Source organism: Zootoca vivipara, chromosome 16 (genome assembly GCF_963506605.1).
Source record: "Zootoca vivipara chromosome 16, rZooViv1.1, whole genome shotgun sequence".
Taxonomy (NCBI): Eukaryota; Metazoa; Chordata; class Lepidosauria; order Squamata; family Lacertidae; genus Zootoca; species Zootoca vivipara.
Window position 1 is genome coordinate 28,298,475 of NC_083291.1, and position 26,201 is coordinate 28,324,675.

At 41.7% G+C, this 26,201-nt stretch overlaps 1 protein-coding gene across 10 annotated transcripts in view; it reads left to right on the forward strand.

Moving 5' to 3' along the window:
• Positions 1 to 26,201, forward strand: part of ADGRL3 (adhesion G protein-coupled receptor L3) — a 504,270-nt gene that overhangs the window by 157,749 nt on the left and 320,320 nt on the right. For all 10 annotated transcript variants that reach the window (XM_035097281.2, XM_060268958.1, XM_060268959.1 and 7 more), the window contains exon 3: positions 11,776 to 12,006. In XM_035097281.2, coding sequence (XP_034953172.2) covers positions 11,949 to 12,006 — 58 coding nt within the window. In that variant the 5' untranslated portion in view covers positions 11,776 to 11,948. The remainder of the gene's footprint in view (positions 1 to 11,775; positions 12,007 to 26,201) is intronic.

Below are 26,201 nucleotides of genomic sequence, written 5' to 3' on the forward strand. Positions count from 1 at the left end.
CCAGTAAACATGAAAAACATAAAAGCCACCTGCACACAGACTTGGCTCTCTGTTAAAAGCACTCCATAGACGAGTGATTTAAATTTGAAAAGCCTGGTTAAAACAGCAGTTTTCAGCTGCTTTCAGAAACACCAGCCCCTTCCAGCCTGACCTTTGGGGGGTGAGGTTCTTCTACAATCTACAACCAGGGCACCACTACTGAGTAGGCCCTATAACTGATTCTGGTATTCCAAACTTTGTTTGGACCTGATATAAGAACCTGCAGTCAGAAGGGTCTCTCCAGCTGATCTCAAATCTTAAGTAGGACCGTACCAGGAAAGACACCCATTCAGATACTTGGGCCTCAAGCCTTTTGAGGCTTTGTATGTCAAAATCCACACCAGTCAGAAGAAAAACAGGTGTTTTGTTTCTGGATCAATACATTTTAGAGCAGGGATGGGCAATCTGCAGCAAATGAAGGTGGTTTTGGACTGCAACTCCCATCATCTCCAGCCACTACAATCAAGAGTCGGGAATTACAGGAGTTGTAATCCAATATATTCTGGAACATCATAGGTTTGCCACCCCTGTTTTAGAAAATGCAAAGGCTGATATATTCTGAAATGTTAATACCAATTTTCAGGGTGTGTGTTTTTTAAGCTGGAACTCGCCAGAACTCAGTTCTAGCACCTCTCAGGTGAGCGCCATTGCCATTCTAAGAGAACAAGGGAGGTCTTCCTTGTGAGTTCTGGCACCTATTTTTCTAGGAAAATAACACTGCCACTTTTTAGGGCATTTCTTTTAAGTTTCCCTCATAAAACAAGAAGGAAAGGAATGTAAAGTAGGAATGTCCTATTTAGGAAAAGGACTTGTCCTTTAGGTGGTTTCAGCCAACACTTTCTGTCAGGTGTTTGAGTCTATCGCTGGCAACTCTTGATATTTTCATCTTAATTTTGAATTATTATTACTTTAAGTAGATAGCAGGTGCCGACAAAATTTAATCAGTGCAACAGGAGCTGAGCCCCAAGCAATCCAGATGGTTCTGCTGCATGTTTTAAAGTACTTCTTGGGGGGCTTTAATGAACTAAATCCTTGTGGTAGAAATCATTCATTGAAGAAATAGCTGAGAGGTGGGGGTGGGGGGGTCAAAACCACCCTGTACCGTGAGGCTTATAAAATCAATCTCCAGTAATGGGCACTGGCGGAAATGTTGGAACAACCCCCCCCCCCCGAATCTAGCTCTGTTTCCCTCATCTCATCTGAAACGTCTCCAAATATACTTCAGAGCACTGCAGCAAAAGTAGGTTGAGGCCATAGCTATATTCTTTTTTTCATTTATTGTAGCCCTTCGTATTCATTCGACTGCCCAGTGCTTTGAGGAGTCATTCATTTTCCTGTCATAAAATGCTTGGAATCTGTCGTGCCCGAAGGAATTTTACTTGATGATGGCTGAGAAGTGAAATCGATGCAAGGGCTTTGGGGAGCACTCAGTTGGCCGGGCAGAGGTTGTGCATATCTAAAAGTTTACGCTTGTCAGTCATCTTGGTTGTTGTTGTTTTTTGTTGGGATGTGTCTTGAGAGACAATGGAGTGCACCTCTGGGGGTGAAGTCAAACCCCTGGAGAATCACAGCGCCTGCTGTGGCAGCAAAGACTGGTAACTCGTATCTGCTGCATCCCACATTGTTTTTGTTGTATTAGAAGCACCGAAGTGACCTCTCCGGGGCGCAAGCCTCAGCAGTATGTATGGAGGTCCTGGTCTGCTCAGACAGCAAAGAAAAGGAGTTAAAACTGCAAATAGCAAAGCTGGTCCTTATTTAGTCAAGATGCACCCTTAGGAGAGGGAAGCACCAGCAGGCCTGGGAGCATCCTAAGGTTTGCAGTAGTGCAAAGTGGGGGACCTCTCTAGAAAAACAGCCCAGTAAGGGCTGAGCGTGCTCAATTGGGACAGAACACTAACCTTTACTGGGTGGTGGTCGAATGGAGTGACTCAAAACCCGAAGGGGAGCTGACATGGTGTTTCTAGTCCAGGCATCCCCAAACTCGGCCCTCCAGATGTTTTGGGACTACAACTCCCATCATGCCTAGCTAACAGGACCAGTGGTCAGGGACGATGGAAATTGTAGTCCCAAAACATCTGGAGGGCCGAGTTTGGGGGTGCCTGTTCCAGTCTATCCAAGTTCCTTATGTATGAGAAAAGGTCCTCCTTTCCTTCCACTCTGCAGTTTTAATCTGAAATCTTAGGGGCAGTACTGCACCCAGAGCTCAGAAACTACTTGTGCTAAAGAAATTCCTTGTCGCAAAATGCGCCTAGAACAATGGGAGTTTTGAACACTGGTTGTGGTGTGGCTGGTGGCTTGACCCCTGTTACTGGCTCTGTTAAGACGGTTAAATAGAGTAACTTACAGACTGAAGTGTAGTCCATGAAACCTTTGCCGTAATGAATTCATCCGTTTTGAAAATGCCACAAGACTTAGTTCATTTTACATGCAGATGTTCACCATGTTCGTTGATACTGACATGACACATGGAGGTTAGTCACTGGCAAATGTTCCAAAGAACTACAACTGAACTTAATTATACTGAAGTTCATAGGCTTCTTACCATTTCCAAAACACGTTTTTTAAAAATGTTTTATGAAGTTCAGTATCTTTCTGAAAATAATTAGGGCAGATAGATGTTAACCTTGCCCTGTATTTCAACCTGAAACATATAGCTTGTAATGTTATCTTAATTAAATGGGTAGAGGGTTTATTGAATCTAGATAACGATGAAACATGTTGATGTTTTATTGGGCTCCATTAAGAGTACTGTAAAAAAAAAAAGACGAAGTAATTTCAGGCTTAAAGAAAAATTCACTTTTTACTGTTGGTCAGCTAGGGTGAACATTTCATCATTATCTGCTGACAGAGCATTAAAACTTAGATATTTATTACCTACAGAAATGAAATGCTTGAGAGCAGCTAATTATCAACTCATCTGTTTTATTTTTTAACATCTTCACTTCAGAGAGTAGACATTTTAAATCAGCATCTGCAAGGAATAGAGCTTTTAACAGGCTTTTGAAGCCAGCTACCAAAAGTGTTAGAGCCGGGGGTGGGGTGGGGTGGGGAGGTATACATTTTGCAAATTATCTAACATGTCAGCAGGCATTTGCATTTCTAGTTGGTCTAAAGATACTCTGGGGAGCAGGCAGGCAGCAGGTTGGGTCAGGGTGCTAGTCTATACCAACGCATGGAGTATGGGAAATAAACTGGGTCCACTCAAAAATTGTATCCAGGAAGGCAAATGTGATTGAATGGTCATTACTGAAGCCTTACAAGATGAGACTCATAATTGAAATGCAGGGATTGAAGGGCGTAAATTTTTGAAAGGAGCAGACCAGACAAGAAGGGAAGGGAACAGCATTATAGTGGACCCTCCAGATACAAACTTAATTCATTCCGGGGGTCCAGAGCGTTACTGCACATGCGCGCGCAGCGAAACCCAGACATACACTTCGGGGTTTGCTGCGGCCGCAACCTGAAGATTTCGTATCCAGAGGGATACGTAAGTAGAGGTACGACTGTACAGTGGTACCTCGACTTACAAACGACTCAACAACCGAATTTTTCGACTTAGGAATGGGGGTAATGGCCGTACGCTTACGAATGTCTCGACATCCGGGGGGGAAACCATGGTGGTTTTAGATAGGGATTTTTCAACTTACGAATTTTTAGATAGGGTTGCTTCGACTTACGAATTTTTCCGTTTCCAATGCATTCCTATGGGAAATCGCATTTCCAAAGGCATTTTTCGACTTACGAAGGTGCCTTCGGAAGGGATTAACTTCGTAGGTCGAGGCACCACTGTATATATAAAGCTATAGTGGCTGACCAGGCAGCTTGGCTTCCCTGGATCACATGAGCAAATTCTCCTATGTGCAAAAAATCCTTGTACAGTCAAACCTTGGCTCCCAAATGGCTCCGTTTTGGAAAGTTTCGGCTCCCGAATGCCAAAAATCTGGAAGTAAATGCTCTGGTTTTCAGACATTTTTCAGAAGCCGAACGTCTGACATGACTTCCGCTGAGTGCAGGAAGCTCTTGCAACCAATCAGAAGCCGCACCTCGGTTACCGAACATTTCGGAAGCCGAAAACTGGCATGCCAGGAAGAAGGTTTGGATTCTTCTCTCTCATGTGTAGTTCGTTTATTAATTTCCTTTCATTTCCTGATGTTCACCATAAACAAAACAACAACAACCTCAAAGCAGTTTAGGTTTTGTTTAATGCAAGGTGTTTTGTTTTGGAGAAACATTCAGTTATGCACAACTTTAACATTCACTGAGAACTTGTCCTTAGTAGTGTTTGAAACTGAGATTTGAAAGCTAGGGGTTAAATGGCACCTTAAACCTAGGTTATGGGCACAACAACGGAATGTCTAGGTGCCCTTTTTAAAAACAAGAATACAAAGCTGAAAATGAATGAACTGCAGCTAAAATCTTATCTTCATTTTTCACATGGTCTAGTCCAGGCATCCAGGAAATGGATTGTAGCCTCACATGAGAAATCCCTTCCCAGTCCTCCTAAAAATAAAGCAAATAAAACAAAGTGCAGTTTGCCCCGTAAAGTGTGAATCAGGAGTGGCATGGTGAGGAAGTTAACCCTTCCACAGGACGTACAATCATGCCTTGGAAGTTGAACGGAATGCGTTCCGGAAGTCTGTGCGACTTCCAAAACCTTTGGGAACCAAGACGCAGCTTCTGATTGGCTGAAGGAAGCTCCTGCAGCCAATCGGAAGCCGCGACGGACGTTCAGGTACCAAACAGCGTTTGCAAACCGGAACGCTCAGTTCTAGGTTTGCGGCTTTTGGGATCCAAAACATTTGTCTCGCAAGGCAGCCGACTTCCGAGGCACGACTGTACTTGCTGTGAGAAAGGTACTGCAGTGACCCAAAAAGCTTTTGGTTTAAAAGCACGTCTGTCCTGATTGCCCTACCAATTAATTCCTCCAAGAAAGCACTAAAGGAAAAAAAAGTTAATTAATGTTTGCCTTTCACCCCTCTAGACATTTTATGACGCTTCTTATACTTTTCTTGAAGAACTACACTGGCATAGTAATAGGAGTCCCTTCAAGGGGTAGGAACATTTTTCTCAGCAGGAAATAGTAAGAATAATTTTTCTTAGGATCTGTGTTATTCTTACACACTTCGGCTGCCATCCAGTAGTCTCCATGAAGGCATTCCAGGGGTCATTGCATTCCCCCCTTTCTGAGGCTGGAGGAAGAGGTCTTCCTTCACAGAAGGAAGGAGCCAGGGTCTATGATGCTGTAGAAGGATGGACAGCCAGTTCCCCTTCAAAGCTGGCATGCGCAAAAAGGAAGCATTCCAGCTGTGGGTAGGGTTTGTCTTGGGAGAAGATGTGGACCCACAGGGTACGAAGCCTCCTTTGGACCACTTCCAATGAGAGCAAACTACCAACCAATATTTATTTCGTTAAATTTATACACTGCTTGATTGAAGAAAACAAACAAACCTCAAAGCCGTTTACAAAAAAGGCAGAACAATAAAATCGTCACTAAGAAAAAAAAATAGCAACAATAATTTTAAGACATTTGAAAAGTTAATACTGTGAACTGTTCTGAGGTCTTCGCATGGAGGGCAGTATACACACATTTAATAAAATAAATAATAATATATAGACTAAAAACAGATTAAAACCCACAGCACCTTTCTAAACATCTGGGCAGGCTTGATTAAACAAATGCGTTTTTAGCAGACACTGCAAGGAGTACAACTGATGGTTCCTGCTTGATATCAAAAGTGTAGGTGCTCCTACACTAAACGATCAAGTTCTTACAAATGTAGAATGGGTATTATGTTGCTGCCTGGATAGCTCAGTTGGTTAGAGCGTGGTGCCGATAATGCCAAGGTTGCAGGTTTGATCCCCATACGGGACAGCTGCATATTCCTGCATTGCATGGGGTTGGACTAGATGATCCTCAGGGTCCCTTCCAACTCTACAATTCTGTGATTTTATGTGGCATCTATAGTAGTGGCCAACACTGGCAATTGATCTCACAGGTCAACTCGTCCCAAGTTGTTACGGGCTTTATATACTAATAGTAACAACTAGAACCTAGCCCTTTATTGAATCAGCAGCCAGTGGAATGGTGTGAGCCTGGCAGAGTACATACTGAAAAGTCTGGTTCTCCCTCTCTTGCAACTCCGTGCCAGCCTTATTTCTGATAATTTGTTTCACTCCATCTTAATTTGAGTTTTCCATCATATAATAATCCATCCTAGTATAAATGGTGGGACTTCAGCATTTCTTTTTAAAGTGCCAATATTTGTGGTATTCCACATGCATTCTTAATAGAGGTGGGTAAGCACTTTGCCGCTTGTCCTGAAAAGCTTTCTTGAACTTCAACCATGCACTTTGCTTGAAAACCCTCAAGAGAAGGAAGCTGAGTGCCTGAAGCTGAATTATATATATTTATATTAAATATATATATAAATAAATACACACACACCTGCAACTCAGCATAATAACACTTTGCGCGGCTGATGAAGTATACTGTAGTCTGCAAAAGTTTATGCCGTAATTAATGTGTTAGTCTTTAAAGTGCCACAATTTACAAGATTCTTCTTTGCGCTTGCTCTGACATTTCCTCTCTCCCTTTTTAAAGTTCTCCTTTTCATTGCTGTTGATAAGCTACCTTTGTTTTCCTCAACTTCCTTGATCCAGCTTTTTCACAAAGAATCTTATTATCTCCACAAGACGCCATGGAAGCATGCTACATTTTTTGACAACATGGTTTCAAAGATTTTTCCCTATACTCCTTTATGTCCTTCTGTTTTATTCTCTTTATTTGACTATTATAACTTGAGTTGTATGCCTGTTTTTTACTGACTACCTTCAGGTTATTTCCCTGTCTGTTTAAAAGTGAATATTTTATGTGCTTAGTTGCTTGTGGATTTCTCCCTCTTTTTCATTGTTTATACACTATTCCCCATTTGCTTTCCATGAATTTATTGTATCAAGTACTTTAAATGTAGAACGGAGCAATCCCAGCAAAGAAGAGCCATGTGGGTGAGAGGCACATTATTAGAATCAGAATTGTAGAGTTGGAAGGGACCACGAGGGTCATCTAGTCCAACTCCTGCAATGCAGGAATCTTTTGCCCAGTGTGGGGCTCGAACCCACAACCCTGAGATTAAGAGGTCTATTATCATTGTACTTAGTTGCTGGGTTTTGCGCTTCCATGATGGACATAAACCAGGCCTAAACCAGTAATCCAAGACCTGTGTTGCTTCACATTCCCTTCCTTATAGTTGCTCCCTTTTAACCACTTGTCTTTTGTCTCTATCAGCTTGTAAGTTTAGGTGAGTTAGAACCACTTTAAACTACAGTCATACCTTGGGTTACAGCTGCTTCAGGTTGCGTTTTTTCGGGTTGCGCTCCGCGCTGAACCCAGAAATACCGGAACGAGTTACTTCCGGGTTTCGGCACGCGCGCATGCGCAAAGGCACTAAATTGCGCTTTGTGCATGCGCAGAAGCGCCGAATCACGATCTGCGCGTGCGCAGACGTGGGTTGCGAATGTGCCTCCCGCACTGTATTTGCTTTTATCCCTCTCTTCCTTAAGTCTTATATGCTTTATTTTATTCGCGTGTTTGTATCTCATGCTGGTCTGTGACCGTAATAAGGTTTGTAATAATAATATTATTTATTGAATTATTATTTATTAAATTTATATAACTACCCTTCAACTGAGGATCACATTTACAACATAAAAACACGAAAGCGCAATACCATTGTTAGTATCCACCATGGAAGTCCAAGCTATGCCTGTGGAAAATTCAACAGATATTAACTGGTATTGATCGATGCTACCTATGGTATGCACTTTCTTGTTTTTCACATTGTAAAACGCTCTGTGATCCTCAGTTGAAAGGTAGTTTTAGGCCCCCAAACAGGGCATTTCTTTTACCCAAAGCAGGTGAGTCCACTTTCTCTGCTAAGACTCCGATCTGTCTTGGCGTACTAACCGCAATGCGCTCTACGTGGGGGCTACCTTTGAAGGGGACCCGGAAACTGCAATTAATCCAGAATGCGGCAGCTAGACTAGTGACTGGAAGTGGCCGCCGGGACCACATAACACCAGTCCTGAGAGATCTACACTGGCTCCTAGTACGTTTCCGAGCACAGTTCAAAGTGTTGGTACTGACCGTTAAAGCCTTAAACGGCCTCGGTCCTGTACACCTGAAGGAGCGTCTCCACCCCCATCATTCAGCCCGGACACTGAGATCCAGCACCGAGGGCCTTCTGGCGGTTCCCTCATTGCGAGAGGTGAGGTTGCAGGGAACCAGACAGAGGGCCTTCTCGGTAGTGGCACCCCCCCCCCCTGTGGAACGCCCTCCCAGCAGATGGCAAGACAATAAGCAATTATTTTACTTTAGGGAAGTTTTTAATGTTTGATGCTGTACTGTTTTTAATATTCGGTTGGAAGCCGCCCAGAGTGGCTGGGTATAAATAATAAATTATTATTATTATTACCCCCTTCAGATATCATAAGTGTTCTCACCCACTCAGTGGATGTATCTAGGAATGCAGCATTGTACCTGGCTTCATCCTGCCCTACTTGTGTCCCTTCATGTGTCTATAATGTCCCTGTGTGCTGAGGAATGTGAATGCACTGGGCAGAGTCTGCCCCTGTGATCTCTGTGTACCAGGCGAGCCCTGAACTTCTGAAGGGAGCTGGCGTGTCTCTTCACAGCGTGCATTTTAGCTGCCATGTAATTCAGTGGCTGAAAGTGTAGAACTATTTAGGATAAACTTACCTTCCGGGGGGGGGGGGGGGAACAATAATGCTAAGCAGAAAAGCATTGTTGTTGCCAAATTTAAAGGAAATGCGCTTAGCTTTAATTGTAGCATGCCATGGATCATTAGTAACTTTAAATCGGGGAAACAGCTTTTTTTGCGTGTGCATGTGCATTCCATACCGGGCTTTATTTTGAGGAGCTGAGCATTTAATATGCTAAACCGTCTTTTACTTGTTTTATTTATATTATGACATTTAATTCTGTGGAGCTATTACAGCTGCTTTCCGAGCCTGCATTATTCATCACCAGTGGGCGAAGGAGCCTTTCTGTTAGTTTCCCTACCTCCACCACAGAAATTCTCTGTTCCTGCTTCTTTTTAGATCAACCTACAGCCTGGAGGGGATGGTACACAGCTTTGACACTTCATAGTGGGTTTTGAAGTAACACAGTACCAATTTTCAGGAGAAACTTTATTGTTCATTATAAAACTCTTCTTCTAAGTATACATTTCCTCCCCCCCCACCCAATTTTAACAAAAATACATTTCCTAAGGATTCAGTGTTCCATTTAGATAAGAGATTCCAGCTTTCCCCAGATGTTGCCAGAACATTTTAATTGGGGGAGGTTTAAAGAGTGTTGTTCTTTGTGCACTCCTGTGCTTTGGAAGTGGCTCAGACTCAGCTCAACAAAGCTTGTTTGCTTGCTGGCAACGATCCTTCGCCCAGTCCATGGGTGTGTCTGTACGCAGAGGCAAGTTTCTCTTGGGTCTCCACATCTACCGAAAATCCCTTTATTAATTCTACTGCACAATTATTCATTGACCATCTCCTAGGTTTTTTTGAAGCCAATAGGCAGATATAAAACATTTTTGTATGTGAAAAGAAATTCTCATTCAGCAGTGGCAAATATGCTTCTGTTTGCCTCTGGCCTATTAGAAGTGAAATTATATTAAATGGTTTCTGAGGTGTGAAAAGGTTAACTCAAGGAGAGTCTGCAAGAAAACCATCGTAGTGTAAAACATTAATCTGTTTTACACTTAAACTTCATGTCACCCTGCAGCCAAAAATAGCAATGATCATTAAACCAAATTTGCTCCTAAACATTAACAGAAATTTATTACAACTTACAGTTCTGAAAGACAATTAAACTTGCTTTTCATGTGGAAAACATTCCCGCTGAAATTGCTTCCCAGCAGGATATTCATTTATTTATCAGTTAGCCTATTATCATTGGAGAGGGGGGGTGTATTTTTTACATACGAACATATTTTTTATATACAATCAATTACAGACACACCTTGATATTCTTTCAAGTTGCTCCTTTAATCCGCTTTTATTGCAAACACGGAGTATTTGCAAAAGCTGCTAAGTTTGTGTTTTCTTTTTTTAAAACTAAGTCGCATTTGCACACAGACCCAGTGGTACAAAGACAAGATGCAAATACAACAGTAAGGGTGAGTTTGAACTATTCAGCTAACTTCTAACCACAGTTAGAAGTTAACATCAGGGCTGAAGGAGTTTAACCCTTCTCTCTCTGCCTCATCCCCACTTAGGCTGCATACACACCATATGTTTAAAACACGCCCATCCCAAAATAATCATGGAAACTGCAGTTTACACCACAGAGCTACAAATCCCCACGACTTTTACGAACTGCAGTTCTGGGAGCTAATCAGAAACCGGGGCGGCTCCTGGAAATCCGGGACTGCCCCTAGAAAATAGGGACACTTGGAGGGTCTGATGTTGATATAGCAAGATTGGGGTGGGACACTACCTTACTCACTTGCTGCAATCTGCTGCATGAGCCTTCAGGAGTGACTGGTGCTAGAAGGGACAGGGAATAGGTTTTATGGCCATAATATCCCTGTGGGTTTGGTTGAAAAGCAGTTCAGTTCAGTTGTCAGTAACTGTTGTTGTTGTTAGCATCTACAGTCGGTCCGAGCAAACTTGTCAGATGAAACTTTCTAAAATTGATAAGTTTGGAAGGCATATTGCACCCTCTCTCCAGCTGAATGCAGAGCCACAAACAGTATTTTAGACGTAGCTGCAGTTATATCCTTTCCATTTGATTCCATTTCTTGAAGCCCACTGACAGCCAGGCTAGGACAGTAGTCCTTGAGGATTTACTCACTGCAAACCACTTGGGGTTGTTAGGCTACCCTACCCCCACCCCCTTTTGATTCCAGCCACATCGTAAACTTATTGCAACCATATACTGTAATGCAAAATGAGCAAGTCCCTTGGGGGGGGGGTGAGGGCGGCGGCAGCGGAGAAGATAGCAGAAGTACTTTGTTAGGGGCTCCAGAGCCCTCTCAGGAAATTAACTTTTGTCTCAGTCTGTGTTTGCTCCTTCACATGAAAGCTGATAAATACAATAAATCTGTGCCGCAGCCGCTGTCTCCCTCAACATCAGGTTGTCATCTGCAATATCACAATTTAAAAAAATATATAACTTACCTACTCTGAGGATCGCAAGACAAATAATTATGCCCGTTCGAAAAGCACTATGTAAATGATAAGACTTTTATTTTATTTTTTTACTTACTACCCTTTTGTATTGGGAAGTGAAGCAGAGAAAGTCTTGTGCCTTGGGAGAGTTTACTTTGCTATTTTGTTTATTATACATTTACATCTGTTCAGGACTATGGTTCAACGACCTGATAAGCCTGTAATTAGACCTCATAAACTTGTGGAAGAAAAAACAAAGCATTGTTCCACACTGCTATTTTGTGTCTTCTCTTTAGGTCTTGCTTTCCAGATACAATTTATTGATGCCTGCATAAAATCTGTGCAGATTGCATTATTCCTATGCTTAAATTTTCAATAGAATGTCTGCCTGATCCTGACAGATTTCTAGTTCTAATTATCGAACGTAGACATGAGCAAAGGCTTGTTGGAAAGTATTACTTGGTGCAACTGTTTGCCAAATGTACAATGATTGTAGTGCTTAGAAACATCCAGTCTCTTAACTGTTTCTCACTTTTTCCTCTTTCTTTCTAGGTCTTGAATTTTGGACACTGGGTGAGGGTGTTGGTTTAGAGGGTAGTCTTTTCAGCCACCCCGTTTGGATTAAAGCGAATTATCACCTGGAGGATTACCAGCAGAGAGAAATCTTGATTCATTTTTTTGGAAACTTTCGCTGCTGAATTACCCTTAAGTTTCGGCCCACAGTCATGTGGCCGCCACAGCTGCTGTTCCTCACAATGCTCTTGGCATCCACAGTCGTCCACGGTAAGTACATGAAGGGCTTATTCAGTTCTCCCCCACCTTCCCCTGTGGAAGCTGAACTCTGCTGCGGAACAGATGAAATTTCAGAAGTGTTGAGTTCCTGTTGATTTGCAGCTTCTTTAAAGTTATATATATATGGCATTGGTTATGCTGCTTCGGTTCAGAAATGTGAAATGTTTGCTTCAGTCAGACTGTGATTATTTTTTTTTAGAAAGCCAGGACTCCACACTGTGACAAATGCAGGGTTCAATTAAGTTCACTTTGTCAGTGGCAATTTCCCGCCCAATGTCTGGTGAATGCCCCCCCCCACATGCCTTGCCCAAAGATCCCACAAAGAGTGTAAACAGATGAAATGCTTTCCTTTTCCAATGGCAGTTCAGAAAGAGTTTGGGAGAGCAGAGGAGATGTTTGTCTCCATTCCTTGTGGCCTTTTGCAAGCAATGGCAATGGAGGTTTGGAGGTGCTGCAGGCACCTTCTGCAAAAAGCCCAGGCCCAGTGCTATGCCCATAGCTGTCAACCCTCCCTCTCTTTTTTTGCGGGAAACTCCCTTATTCCAGAGCCATTTCCTGCTGCTATCCTGGATTGTTAGATATATCGTAGACTGTCCCCGGGACAGATGAGGCTGCTGATCCCTTATTTTCAAATCTGAAAGTTGACAGCTATGTAGGCTATGCCAGCATCTGCATGATCTGCATACATATAGTTAATCAAAGATCTAGAATTGCGACTACCTCTGTCAGTACCTGACAATGTTCCCAGCTGGCAGCATCTCACTGAGACTAATGATTTGGTTGAAAAGCAAGACTAGGAAGAAGACCCTGGCTGCCAGAGGAAGTGTTTTCCTCTTTCCCCCTGCAGTAGTCAAATTTCCAGGGGGCCCTTACCATAAATATTGGGAGAAAATACTTAAATGGTTTGGGGACTAATAGCCCTTTTATCTGTCAACATATAGCACTGGTGAACATTAAGTATTAGTTTTCTCTTGATTCCCTGGAACAGAGGTTGTGAGGTTTGAGGTTCCCCTTCCTGCACAGCTAATAACTGTTATCTTTGCTAGAAAGTGATTAAGGCGAGTGAGTCCCTTTTGGTTCTGCTAAACTAGAAATGTGAAGGCCCAGAACAAAATCGGAAAAATTTGGGAAAAACTCATTTTTTCCTGAAGTCTTTTTTTGTTTTGTTTTTCTGGAAAATTTGAAAAAATAAAAAATAGATTATGGAATGTTTTATTTTAACATGATGAACAAAATATTTTAAGATAAGGGCTTCAAATATTTTATAAATCATTTTTTAAAAAATAAATATGGTACCAGATTATTCTAATTTCTGTGAGGACAAGCAAGTCCTAGGTTACAAACTGAACTCTCCAATGCAAGAACAAGATACATTTCTTCCTTTAGGAGGTGCTGTTGTCACCAGAAAAGAAAAAAGATTTTAGTTTTGTTTTTGCATGCGTGTGGTATGCATTGGTTCTGTTCCTCTTCACTAGGCCTCAAAGCGCTGGAAGAAAATATAGAGCAACAAAAAGGGCCTGAAGGTATATGTGCTGTTGTGCCAATTAGAGAAGTGTTATGGGGGGGAAAATGAAAGTCTTTAAAAAGGTGAAATAAACTAATTTAAGCGTATATAGTAGTAGCTAAAGTGGTTAACAGACCACACACATCAGTGTGAGGAAATACATAAGGTCTTATGGGCAAAACATGGGAGGTGGAGTAAGCATGTTGCATAGCAAACAGTGATAAATGGCAAGTTAAATTTCAGTTCCTGTTTGGATACACTATATTTTTAATATGCTAGTTGTGATAATTTTATGCCCATTAAAATTGTCCATAGTTATATTTTATGTTTCTAAAGTAACAGAATGACTTTCAATCTGGAAAAGGAAAAAGAAGTGCTAATGTAGCATTTTTTTTTCAATTTTTCCAAAAATTTCTGGTTTTTTTTTTTTTTTAAAAAAAGGTCTTTCCCCCCGAGCTTCAAAATTTCCGGAAATTTTTCATCTCTATGCTAAACCTCTCAGCAGCTGTCACTGCTGTTGACATCCTTCAATATAACCTAGCCGGGATAGGACTTGGTGTCACCGCTTTGTGCTGGTTCCGTCACTTCCTGTTGGAGGAGTTCTAGCCAATGGCACTGGAGAACTCTCTTTGGCTTGCTGGGTTCCCAAATATTTTGTTTCTCAAGTCACTCAATAGCTACATGAAACCGCTGGGACCTGTTGTCCAGGAATTTGGAGTACAATGCCATCCACATATGAATGCTCCTCAGCTCTATTTCTCCTTTGTGTTACGTTCTGGCGTGGTGGTTGTGATGCTAAATGAGTCCTTGAGGTCAATAATGGACTGTGTGAGGGAAAACAAATGAAAGCATTATCTAGACAAGGCAGATGTGCTCCTGGACACTAGAACGGCTGATCTGGCAATAGGAGTTCAGCCTGGTATGGAAAGGGGATATGTTTGCAGGCTGTATCCTGGATTCTCAGGTTGCAGTTGTGGGCATTCCTAGAGATATCAAATCTGCCTCTGGTGACTCCACATGCCATACTTAACACCATAGCACTTTCCTCCCTAATCATCCCCACAACTTTGTGTGAGGCTGGCTTTGAAATGTGTCTGGAAACATTGGTCCAGAATGTGGCCAATAGACTGTTGGGCTTTAGCTGGGAATCACATGACTTCCTTTTTAAAACAACTTCACTGGCTTTGGATACATACCTGGGCGAATGCTGTTTGTCCTGTGCTTCTAAAGCCCTAAACTGTCTTAAGAACCAGGATACTTGAAGGACTTTCTTCTCCTACATGAACCTGCCCAATTAGTAAGATCTCTTTATGCCCCCACCAACATATGAGTTGTGCCCAGAGAGAACATAGAGAATTGTCTCCTCCATGGGCACTCCGAAGCTTTAGTACTCTCCCCTCAAGCCTGTTTCACCCTCTCTGTTTTACTTCTGTTGGCATGTGAAAACATCTCCTTTCTAGCAGACATTTTTCCTGCTGAGTTGCTGGTGGATTTAATTCCCCCCTGTTTGTTTGTTTGTTTGTTCACTCATTTGTTTTTAAAATTATCAGCTGTCTTTTCTCCTTTAGATCAGTTTATATAGTTCTTATTGATTGGGTTTAAACATTTTGACTGTGCTGTGAGCCACCTTGGATATTTGTTAAAGGAAATACAGGATACAATTGAATAAAACAGAATATAATCTTGTCATTTTTCATCAAAGATTAATTAGAAATCCTAGTATATGTTATAAAATTGAGAGATTTCAGGGACGAGGGACATTAATGATGTTTAGTTGTTTTATTTAATTTGGCTCAAAAACAAATTGTTCATTTTTTTCAGAAGCCAAAGGAATATTTAATTCACATAACAATGGGATGTATCAGAGACAGTGAGCTTTCGTGCTGAAGTACTTAGAATTCATAGTAAATTGAATTCCACTTGCAATGAAATAAACAGCAGATCTCTCTGCATAGAAACATGAACTGTGGATCGATGGCATAGAAAAGGAATATTTCCATCCTAACAGAATCCTTTAGTTGTTGCAGTTGCCCATAAATGAACATGATATACAATGATAATGATAGAAAGAATGCTGCATGTTAGGCATTAGACAGTTTTCCTTTTCTTTTTTAAGGAAAACGTTTGATGTGCTTTGACAGCTGTCACACTGGAATTCAAATAAGTTTTAAACATGTTGGGATGGAGTGGAGCAAGAAGCAGCATGACGAGAATGTGAATGCACAAAGCTGGCTATTGGTCCGTCCAGTCTAGAGTTGTCTACTCTGAGTAGCTGCAGCTTTCCAAGATCTGTCCCAGCCCAACCACCTGACCTCTTTTAAGACGAAATGCCTGGAATTCAACCTAGGGCTGACTGCATGTAAAACTTGTACTCTAACCTCTGATCCATGACCCCCTCCCCTCCCTAATGGCTTGTTTACATCATTAATATGATCTTCATGCTATATGGAGAGCCCTGATTTAAATTATTCTAAAATAAATACATACCGGACTCTTGTGGTTGCAGAGAAACACTTCAGAATTTACAGTTCACACACACACAATGAATATCTTCCATGTTTTGTTAAGAATTATGTTATTTAACTTTGAGAGTAGGTTGGAAAAAATAAGAGCTGGAAATGCTCTACCTCTGGTTCTACATTTCAGTCAGGATACATATCTCCCATGCCAATGGCATTGCAGACTAAGTGGTTTCAAATTCCATCATCAACTCCTGCTTCAGGACCCAATATAATGCCTAAAGAGGTAAAGGTAAAGGACCCCTGGGTGGTTAAGTCCAGTGAAAGGCGACTATGGGGTTGCGGTGCTCATCTCGCTTTCAGGCCGAGGGTTTGTCCACAGACAGCTTTCTGGGTCAGGTGGCCAGGATGATTAAACCGCTTCTGGTGCAGTGGAGCACCGTGACGGAAGCCAGAGCACACAGAAACACCATTTACGGAAATGCCGTTTACCTTCCCGTCACAGCAGTACCTATTTATCTACTTGCACTGGTGTGCTTTCGAACTGCTAGGTTGGCAGGAGCTTGAACAGAGCAATGGAAGCTCACCCCGTTGCGCGGATTCAAACTGCTGACCTTCCGATCGGCAAGCCCAAGAGGCACAGTGGCTTAGACCATAGTGCCACCCTCGTGCCTATATATAATGCCTAACTACCTTGTCAGAAGAGAGGCTGTGGAAGGTGTGTTATCACCATTCTCTTACTCCACTGCTTCCATCCTCATTTCACTTATTCCCCATCCATTGTCCCCATTGTATTGTCATAAAAATGTATTTCAGATATTGTAGCTAGCAGGATGCAAACAAAGGCATGTGATAATTCCCACAGCAGCCTTCCCTAACCTGGTGCCTTCCACATATTTGGGGTCACAGCTTCTCTCATCTCTGACAACTGCTCATTGTGTTCCAAAATACCTTGATATCAGCACGGCCAGGAAAGCTGTCCTTTAGAGAGGAAAACACACTGGTTTCATTTTCACATTTAACCAATTTTTTTAAATTCAATACTTGCTTATTCATGAGGAATATCAATATGGCACTTAGATTACCTTCTGAATTAATATGAAAATAACACACAATAGTGTGTGCAAATCCTCTCATGGTGTTGTTTCAATCGAGGAGTTTTTCATATTTACCTTCCAAATTCTTTTCATCTGCAGATTGCTAATTTGACAAATGATTTGTATTTGGGGGTGTGTGTGATGGTTCTGAAAAGCCTGTTTTGATTTATCAGATACGGATGGAAATAGCCTGCATTTGCATTTTGAACTGATTAGTGAAGCAGTGATTTAGCAGTAAACAAAGTTGTATTATTTTTTTTCATATTGTCAGACTAATTCTGCTCTAGTTTCAGCTGCGTGCCTGCTCTGAACATCATATTTCTTAGGCAAAACAGTTAACACTGTTTTGGATATCTGCACCGAACAGTTTTGAACTGATGTTTTGTACTTTTTCACATGTGTAACATTCAGTGCATACTAAAAACCCTGCATGTTTTGGTGTAAAGGTTCTTCAGTGATATTCATCTGCACAGTGCTTTTTTCTAGAAAAAGAGGTGCAGGAACTCCCACCTTTTTTGGAAGGGCAACCCTAAGTTGTTGAGCTTCTTTCAGGAGGACACCTAAGTTGTTGAGCTTTTTTTAGGGGCAACAACCACCCACAACCACTTTACACCCAATGCTGAAGAGGTGCTGGAATGCACCACAGAGCCGCAGGAACTCACCACAGAGGTGGTGAGTCCCAATGAGTTCTGGCTTTCAGAAAGCCCTAGCCTTGCATAAGATTAATCCATATAAATAGGTGCTGTGCTCAATAATATAAACACTTAGTCCTCATTGCCTACTAAAGCCCAAGAACATGCATCTGAACTGAACGCAGGTTCTCCCCTTCTTTGTCATTGCCTCCATCTTCCTTCCCTCACTCTGAAGCCTCCTTCTGTATAAGATGTTAGACTGTAAAAAAGCCAGGGCATGGATCCATAGTTTTGTTTGGTACAGTGTGAAATGCCATGCCCATTGATGGTGCCAAATAAATAGATAAAGGCATAACGTTTATTTTATTTATTAAGTTTGTATACTGTGCTTCATAATATTAGGAGTTGTAGTCCAAGAATGCCCAGAGGAAGCAAGTACAGTGGTACCTCGGTTTATGAACACAATTAGTTCCGAAAGTCTGTTCATAAACTGAAGCGAACTTTCCCATTGAAAGTAATGGAAAGTGGATTAATCTGTTCCAGACGGTCCGCGGAGTACTTAAACTGAAGTGTTCATAAACTGAGACGAACTTTCTCATTGAAAGTAATGGAAAGTGGATTAATCCATTCCAGATGGGTCCGTGGAGTACTCAACCTGAAGCGTACTTAACCCGAAGCATGGGTGTAATTGGTTCCGGAAGTCTGTTCATAAACTGAAGCGTTCATAAACTGAAGCGAACTTTCCCATTGAAAGTAATGGAAAGTGAATTAATCCGTTCCAGATGGGTCCACGGCGTTCGTAAAACGAAAATTCATAAACCGAGGTGTTCATAAACTGAGGTTCCACTGTATCTGTAGTGCATTCTTCCTACATGTGTTCTGAGACCACACTGTTTCCTGCAAAGTGCCCTTTCTCATCAAAAGAGCTCTCCCAGGGAGCTCTCTCACTCATGGTCAGAAGTGAACATGGGCCACTGGTACCAAACTGTATGTCATGGGCCAAAAGTCGGCTTCACCTGCTGAGCAGCTGCCTGAAGGAGCAGAAGGCGAAGTTGCTGTTGCTGAGAACCAGCTGGCTCCAGCTTTCTTAAGCAGGGTTTCCAGCCTAAGTCAGTTGCTGGAAACAACATTCATTGTTCCTGACCAGACCTTGCTGCTTCTTGCTTCTTATTGCTTTTCTTGACCCCGGATCATCTGACTACGTGAACTGAGATACTCCTGACTCCTGGGAAAGCCAGTGTGGTGTAGTGGTTAAGAGCGGTAGACTCGTAATCTGGGGAACCGGGTTCGCGTCTCCGCTCCTCCACATGCAGCTGCTGGGTGACCTTGGGCTAGTCACACTTCTCTGAAGTCTCACAGCCCCACTCACCTCACAGAGTGTTTGTTGTGGGGGAGGAAGGGAAAGGAGAATGTTAGCCACTTTGAGACTCCTTCGGGTAGTGATAAAGTGGGATATCTAATCCAAACTACTCTTCTTCTTCTTCTTCTTCTTCTTCTTCTTCTTCTTCTTCTTCTTCTTCTTCTTCTTCTTCTTCTTCTTCTTCTTCTTCCTGACCTAGGACTAGGCTGGACTTAGTATATCGTCTCTACCTTCAGGCAAGTACTCCCTGAGACTTGGCTGGCTTTTCCATCCACTGAGCTCCATCGTGGCTGGCCACAGGACTATGATACTGTACGGGAAACAGCCCTACTAGAAAAGCTAACCAACAAATTGAAATTAGCATGGGGACAAACAAGAGAGGATGTTGTACTAAATCATGGATTGCAGTTAGAAGAACATTATACTTTCATAATCATTTCTCAGACATGCTAGTAGAAGAGGCAAAAAGGGGCAGCACCAATGACATTTTAGGGGAGTAATAAATAGGCTTATTCTAAACTTCCCCAGACTCTGCTTCCATTCCCTATGCTAGCATAATGATATGCTAACAAGAGAGGTAGTGCAAGTTAAAAACACTCTTTCTGAACTCAATAGACCAGGCATAGGCAAACTCGGCCCTCCAGATGTTTTGGGACTACAACTCCCATGATCCCTAGCTAACAGGACCAGTGGTCAGGGATGATGGGAATTGTAGTCCCAAAACATCTGGAGGGCCGAGTTTGCCTCTGCCTGTAATAGACAGCTAAAATACGCTGCCCTTACCTTCTCCCACTCCATACCTGCACTGCCACCATTGGAATTCTCAATGGTGATGTATCTAAGATCCCAAATCCTAAAAGACTTCACCCAGTGTAAATTTAGCATGATGCTGTCACTCAATTCGATCTTAGTGCTTATATTTACATGTATTTGCATGTTAGTCAAGGAACAGTTTATATCAGATTGACAGGATTCACAGTGAAAGAGAGATTTATAGTTTGATTCAAACTATGTTTACCTGGAAGCGAGTCCAGTTCATTACAATAATACTTGCTTCTAAATGTTCAGGACTGCACTATTAAATTGCTATGATACGCTCTCTTGCCTGGAATTGAACATAATGACACTTCCTTGTAAATAAATATGCATAGACTCCAGCTGTTAATATGCTAAAGGACGGATAAGTGGACAGTGGAATAATACAGCGTTTTAAGAGCCAAGTGAAAGACAATGCACATAACTGTGAAAAAGATTTATTCTGAAATTCCATTTTTAAGAACTGTAATGTTTTGCTTGTCAGAAAAATATATGGAGATGTGTTCATAACAGTAGATTACAAATAGTTACTGGAATTTGCACTAAGAAATGATTGCGGGGGGAGAGGGGAATTCAGAGATGTCATCTAGTAATTGGTGCATTGCTGGCAAAACTGAAGGCTTGATTTTTCTATTGCTATTCTATGACTTGTTACTCTATGTACAAAGAAATGGAGCTTGTTACAGTTTCATACCATATAAGAATTTGGGCTAAAATGGAGATGTAGAATTCAACATTTTGATATACTGTTGTATGTTCCAACCTTCTCTAATTGGAAGTCACAAAAATCGCCCTTGGAATTTGACATGAATACCCCAGCCAACCAATTTGTTCTAATTTTTTAATACTTTCTCTGCTGCATAGAGAAGCATGTCATTATTTTGTAGCATGAATGGATTTACAATGTTGTAATTCAAGAATGTCATCAGTGGTATGTGAAATCATTTATTATATTAGGGTTTTTTTTAGGTCTTTCTGTGCTGTACTTTTGGCAAAACACCCAGTTTGTCATGACACATCTCTGTATACAGAATGCCTAATGTCAAAATGCTTGCACAAAGCAATCTAATTCCGTAATTGAATCAGTTTCCATAGATCAAAACAGCTAGGTCATATTGTTTCTGAAACGTAATTTGCAATAATCTTGACCACATGGAAATTTCAAAATCTAAAATGCATTCTTGGTTTTTCGTTTCCCCCTCTTACAACTTATTTGTTAGATTAGTATTCAAATACAGTCTGTATTTGATATTTCCATTCCTTGCTAGCCATTGTGTAAGTCAATCACAGTCCCCTAGGGCTTTATAACAAAGGCTTTAAACCCTGTTCATTCAACTGGAGGTGAAAGAGCCCAAAAGGGTTCTTTGATATCAGAGAATCTACTTGCTATGTTAGATTTGGAAATGCACTCCTGAAAGGCATTTCCACACCACACTAACATTTCATGGTGCAATCATTTCGGGGGCGGGCGGGTGCAGTACTCTAACTACAATGCAATATAATTGAGATAATGCTGTTCTTACCCCAGGAAGAGAGGTTGTTGCATGTTGGAGTACAGTGGTGCCTCGACTTACAAATTTAATCCGTTCCGAAGGCACCTTCATAAGTCAAAAAATTCGTAAGTCGAAAAACGCCATTGGAAACGCGATTTCCCATAGGAATGCATTGGAAATGGAAAAATTCGTAAGTCGAAGCAACCCTATCTAAAAATTCGCAAGTCGAAAAATCCCTATCTAAAACCGCCGCGGGTTTTTTCCGGGTGTCAAGACATTTGTAAGCGTGCGGCCATTACCCCCATTCATAAGTCGAAAAATTTGGCTGTCGAGTCGTTTGTAAGTCGAGGTACCACTGTATTTTATCACATATTGCTGCGTAAATTACATTGGTCCTTGTAGGAGTGACATAACGCCTGGTGATGGATGGCACAACCCTACTTAAGCTCACATTGTCATAGGCCTAAAAGAGGGCAAAGAGAGGTGTTGTGCCTCGGTTGTGCCTGGCTTTTCACCTCACAACTGCCTCAGGTCGAATGCTGACATTCTTATTATTAGAAAAATGGTCCCATATTGTGGTGGAACTTCTGCCACCATTGTATCATCTTGCTTTTACATTTGGACTTCGCATTTGATAGTCTCACTGACAAGGCCTCTTTCCCTGCTTCTTCTTCTTTTGTTCCCCATCTCCCTTGCCATCCCACATCTGAGGAGCCCATCTCTGAACAGCTAAGGCATAAACTAGCCTGTGTTCATGTATCCATCGTATTCACTCATGCCTAGGGACATAAGAAGTGACTTGTCAAGTCAGACCCAAATCCACCTATAGTCAAACATTCTTTGCAAGAACCTCAGCACTAGAAGATCAGTGGTCAACTGAAGGCCCGCGCTCTGCCTTCTCCTGTCCTCCCTTACTGCAGTAGGAGATTTAAAAAATATACAGTGTTCTATCCACATGGTCTCTTGTGATAAATGCCTCCAGGCATGTACTATATTCATCTGTCTGGAATAAAAGGGCTTCCTCAATTCTCAAGGACTTTTAAGGACATTTGTTTGCTTACATTATTTATAGGTCACAGGATAAACAGTTGTTTTTCCTCTCTTGTTTTTGTAAGGGTCAAGGAACAAGTTAGTAGTCAGGACCAAAGCATGCAATAATATAGTGAAGTTCAGGAAGACCGTGTTGCTCAAGCAAGGCTCAACTGGAACAGAAAGTCCTTTACGGTATAGTCTTTTCTGCCCAGAGGTAGGCAGTGTTAGTTCAGGTCCAGAAGTTGAGTGATTCACCAGGACTTAAGTGATTCACCAGTAGATCCTAACCATGTCTTCTTGTCAGGACATTGTTGGCTATTCTGGATTCTACAAGGCTATTACAACATCATTCACTACCATTTTAGGAGGAGGTAATGAGATGGGAGCACAGAATTTTTCCAGACACCTCTGTAGTTTCAAGGGTGATGCTACACCATCAAAACACTGGTTCACCCCAAAGCTGTACTGACTGTGTACACCTCTTGTGCTGTCTGAATTACTTTGTTTGCTCACATCTAATTCATTACCAGTTCCAAATAATGGTTCAGGACCTTCACAGCTCCACTGAAAAAAGAATTGAAAGAAGAAACAGAGTTGGTTGTCATCATTTGGGGGTGGGGGGGACACTGAAGTACAAAATTCCAGATGATCTCCCCCAGCAGTTAAATAGATGTTAAATAGCATTGGGGATGGAGGGGGGAGGAAGAGAGAAAACTCTGAGGGATAGCATAGGTTCATGGCAAACAGGAGTCTCTCAACACCACCTTCTGAAACTGATCCTTTGGGGAGTATTGGAGCCACCATAATACTGTGTTCTCAAGTTGCTTCCTGACAAGGTGGTGAATAGTATTGGAAGTCACTGAGAGGTCCATTTGAACCAGCAGGGATATGCTCCCCATGTCCAGTTCCTGGTTTAAGTAATCCTCCAAGGCAGGTTGAAAGGAATCCAGATTAATACATCTGTTTTTGTCTATTCTATTCTATTCTATTCATTTTACTTACCGGTATTAAATTTGTATACTGCCCTTCATCCATAGATCTCAGGGCAGTTCACAGCATAAAAGTACAAGGTAAAACCACAAAATACATACTAAAAGCAAGAACAAAAACAAAACAAAGCAATAACCCCCCACCCCACCCCCAATCCAGAAGAACCTGGAGCTGAGGCCACCACACGTTCAAGAACCTTGCCCCCAAACAGAAAGTTATGATACTGGCCATAATTTTTTCCAAAAATGGTTGGGAGTGCTGTTCTCCAATCTGTTTTCCACTCTGACAAAGCGCATTAAGCCAAAAATTCATAATTTCATAGGTCTCAAAGTGGTTCTCTCTCTCTCTCTCTCTCTCTCTCTCTCTCTCTCTCTCTCTCTCTCTCTCTCTCACCTAGTGCATCCTCAGGAGAAGAGCACAAGCTAGATGTGAGGAGGGCCCTTTGCTTCTTTCTTACTAGAAAGTCGGAGGCTTTGTTTATTCCTTTCCCATTTAGTGCTGTGTCAAAATAATAATAATGCATCAACACTTTCTCATGGTGGTTGCAGGAGATAATTGGCTTGATATACAAGGACCCCCTTGGCGTCACAGCACATGCCTTGAGATCGGGCAGCTGCCACTGTGGCATTTAGGGCTTGTTTTTCTCTCTGCAAGTTCTGTCAGGCAGCAACTTGGTTCTTACTTTTGCCTTTTGTAGAACAGATTGCCCTCCCTTCTTGCCCAAGATCAGAAATTTATATTAAGGGGAATAAATCCTGTGTTCTCCAAAGTAGGAAGGAGGGCATTCAGGTACCCTTTGGGATATATCAGAGCAGTTTAATGAGGAGCTGAGTTGGAATGCAGGCTGTTCTCCCACTTCTTTTGTTTTGTGGGAGCAGTTTGTCCTTCTGGGTGATAAGCATTTGTGAAGGCTTTCTTGAAATAATCTTCTTTTCCACTCTTCTGATTTTTTTTTGCCTCACTTGCTTCTGATCTTCACTCTCTTTGTTTGTGCCAGCAATGTTGGCAAGTTACGGTCCTGTTGGCTGTTATTTTCCTTGAAATTCCTTGGTTCTGCTTCCTAGTGGGATGGAAGGGGATATCTCAGATGACATCTAAATGTTCTATTTCTTTCCCTAAGAACAGGAATATGTGGTATATAAAACATTCTGCTTCCCTTTTGCGCAGATAGGGTGACCTCCATGTCCTAAATTAGCTGATTTAGGCAAGTATTGATTAACTTCTGTTCTGGGCATTTTTTAAAAAAAATCTCATTGATTTGAAATTTACTTGTGTTCATGCATCAATCTCCCTGCCCACACTTTCTTCCAGCAAAAAAGTATCCTTGTGTTTCCATAGGACCTTCCTCCTTACACAAAGACTTGTTATGTATTATTTTTTATTATTAATTCCTATTCTTATTTGCATTTATATCCACTGCTTTCCCCCCCCAAGGAGCTCAAAGTGGTGTACATGATTATCCCTCATCTCATTTAATCCCAGCAACAATCCCGTGAGGTAGGTTAGGCTGAGAGGCAGTTACTGTCCCCAGGTCTCCTGGTGAGCTTCATGGCTGAGTCGGAATTTGAACCCTGGTCTTTCAGGTCACCATCCAACATTCTTAAACACTGTATATGCGTTGGACAATACAATCCTATACATACATGTCAACTCAGAAGTACAGTGGTGCCTCGCTAGACGAATGCCCTGTAAGACGAATTTTTCACTTAACGAAGAGATTTTTCGAGTGGAGGTTGCCTCGCAAGATGAATTCATTTTGCAAAAAAATCACCTAGCGAATCACTGTTTCCCATAGGAATGCATTGAAATTCAATTAATACATTCCTATGGGCAAATAAAAAATACAACAATAAAAATTCAATGCATTCCTATGGGATTCGCTAGACGAATTTTTCGCAAAATGAAATAACTCACAGAACGAATTAAATTCATCTAGCAAGGTACCACTGTAAGGTTACTCCAAGACTAGATTGCTCCAAAGATCTCTGTGTGGGTCTTCCCTTGTGCTTTGATCCTAAAGCTGCAGTTGGTGCAGAATGCTGCAGCATGATTGCTAAGAGGAGAGAGACCCTATCAACATATAACACCTCTACTCAGAGACCTGTGGTGGTTGCGAGTTTGCTACCAGGCAAAATTCAAGGTGTTACTATTAGTCGTACATAAAGCCCTCAGCGCCTTGGCACCAGTTTACCTGCAAGATTGTCTTGTCCCATATAAGTCCACCTGACTGTTTCAGCCTGTGGAACTGGCACTGTTTGCAGGTGACACATAATACCCCTTCTGCATTTGTAAGAAATTGATCTTTTACTGTGGCAGCAACTGCATTTTGGAACTCACTGCTTATTGACATCAGGCCTGCTAAAATGGTTTGTTTATTTAGGCAAGACTAAAATTAGAATGTCGACGTGTGTAATGGCTGCTTGCTAAACACAATAAATCGAACTGAACTGGTGTCATGTGTTTTAATCTGATTTTTAGCTTATTGTTCATTTTAATTATTTTTGAATGTTTTTAACTGGGTGTTGTTTTTACTGATGATTTTATTCTTTAATTCGTTTTGTAAACCGCTTTGAAGACAGAACACAAATAACATACTACTTGTTGCTTAACCCACCGTGTAGTAATTCCAGTGATAGATCACTTTTTGGCAATTGTGGCAGAGAGTTCACCTGCCTTGCTTTGATATAATATGATGCAAACTATTCGTTATTCTTAAACAACTGAAAAGGAGAAAATGTGCAGCCTGCTCAAATATTTGTAATTCACCCTCAAAGCGTGTGTCACAGTGGCCGGAGTGGACTAC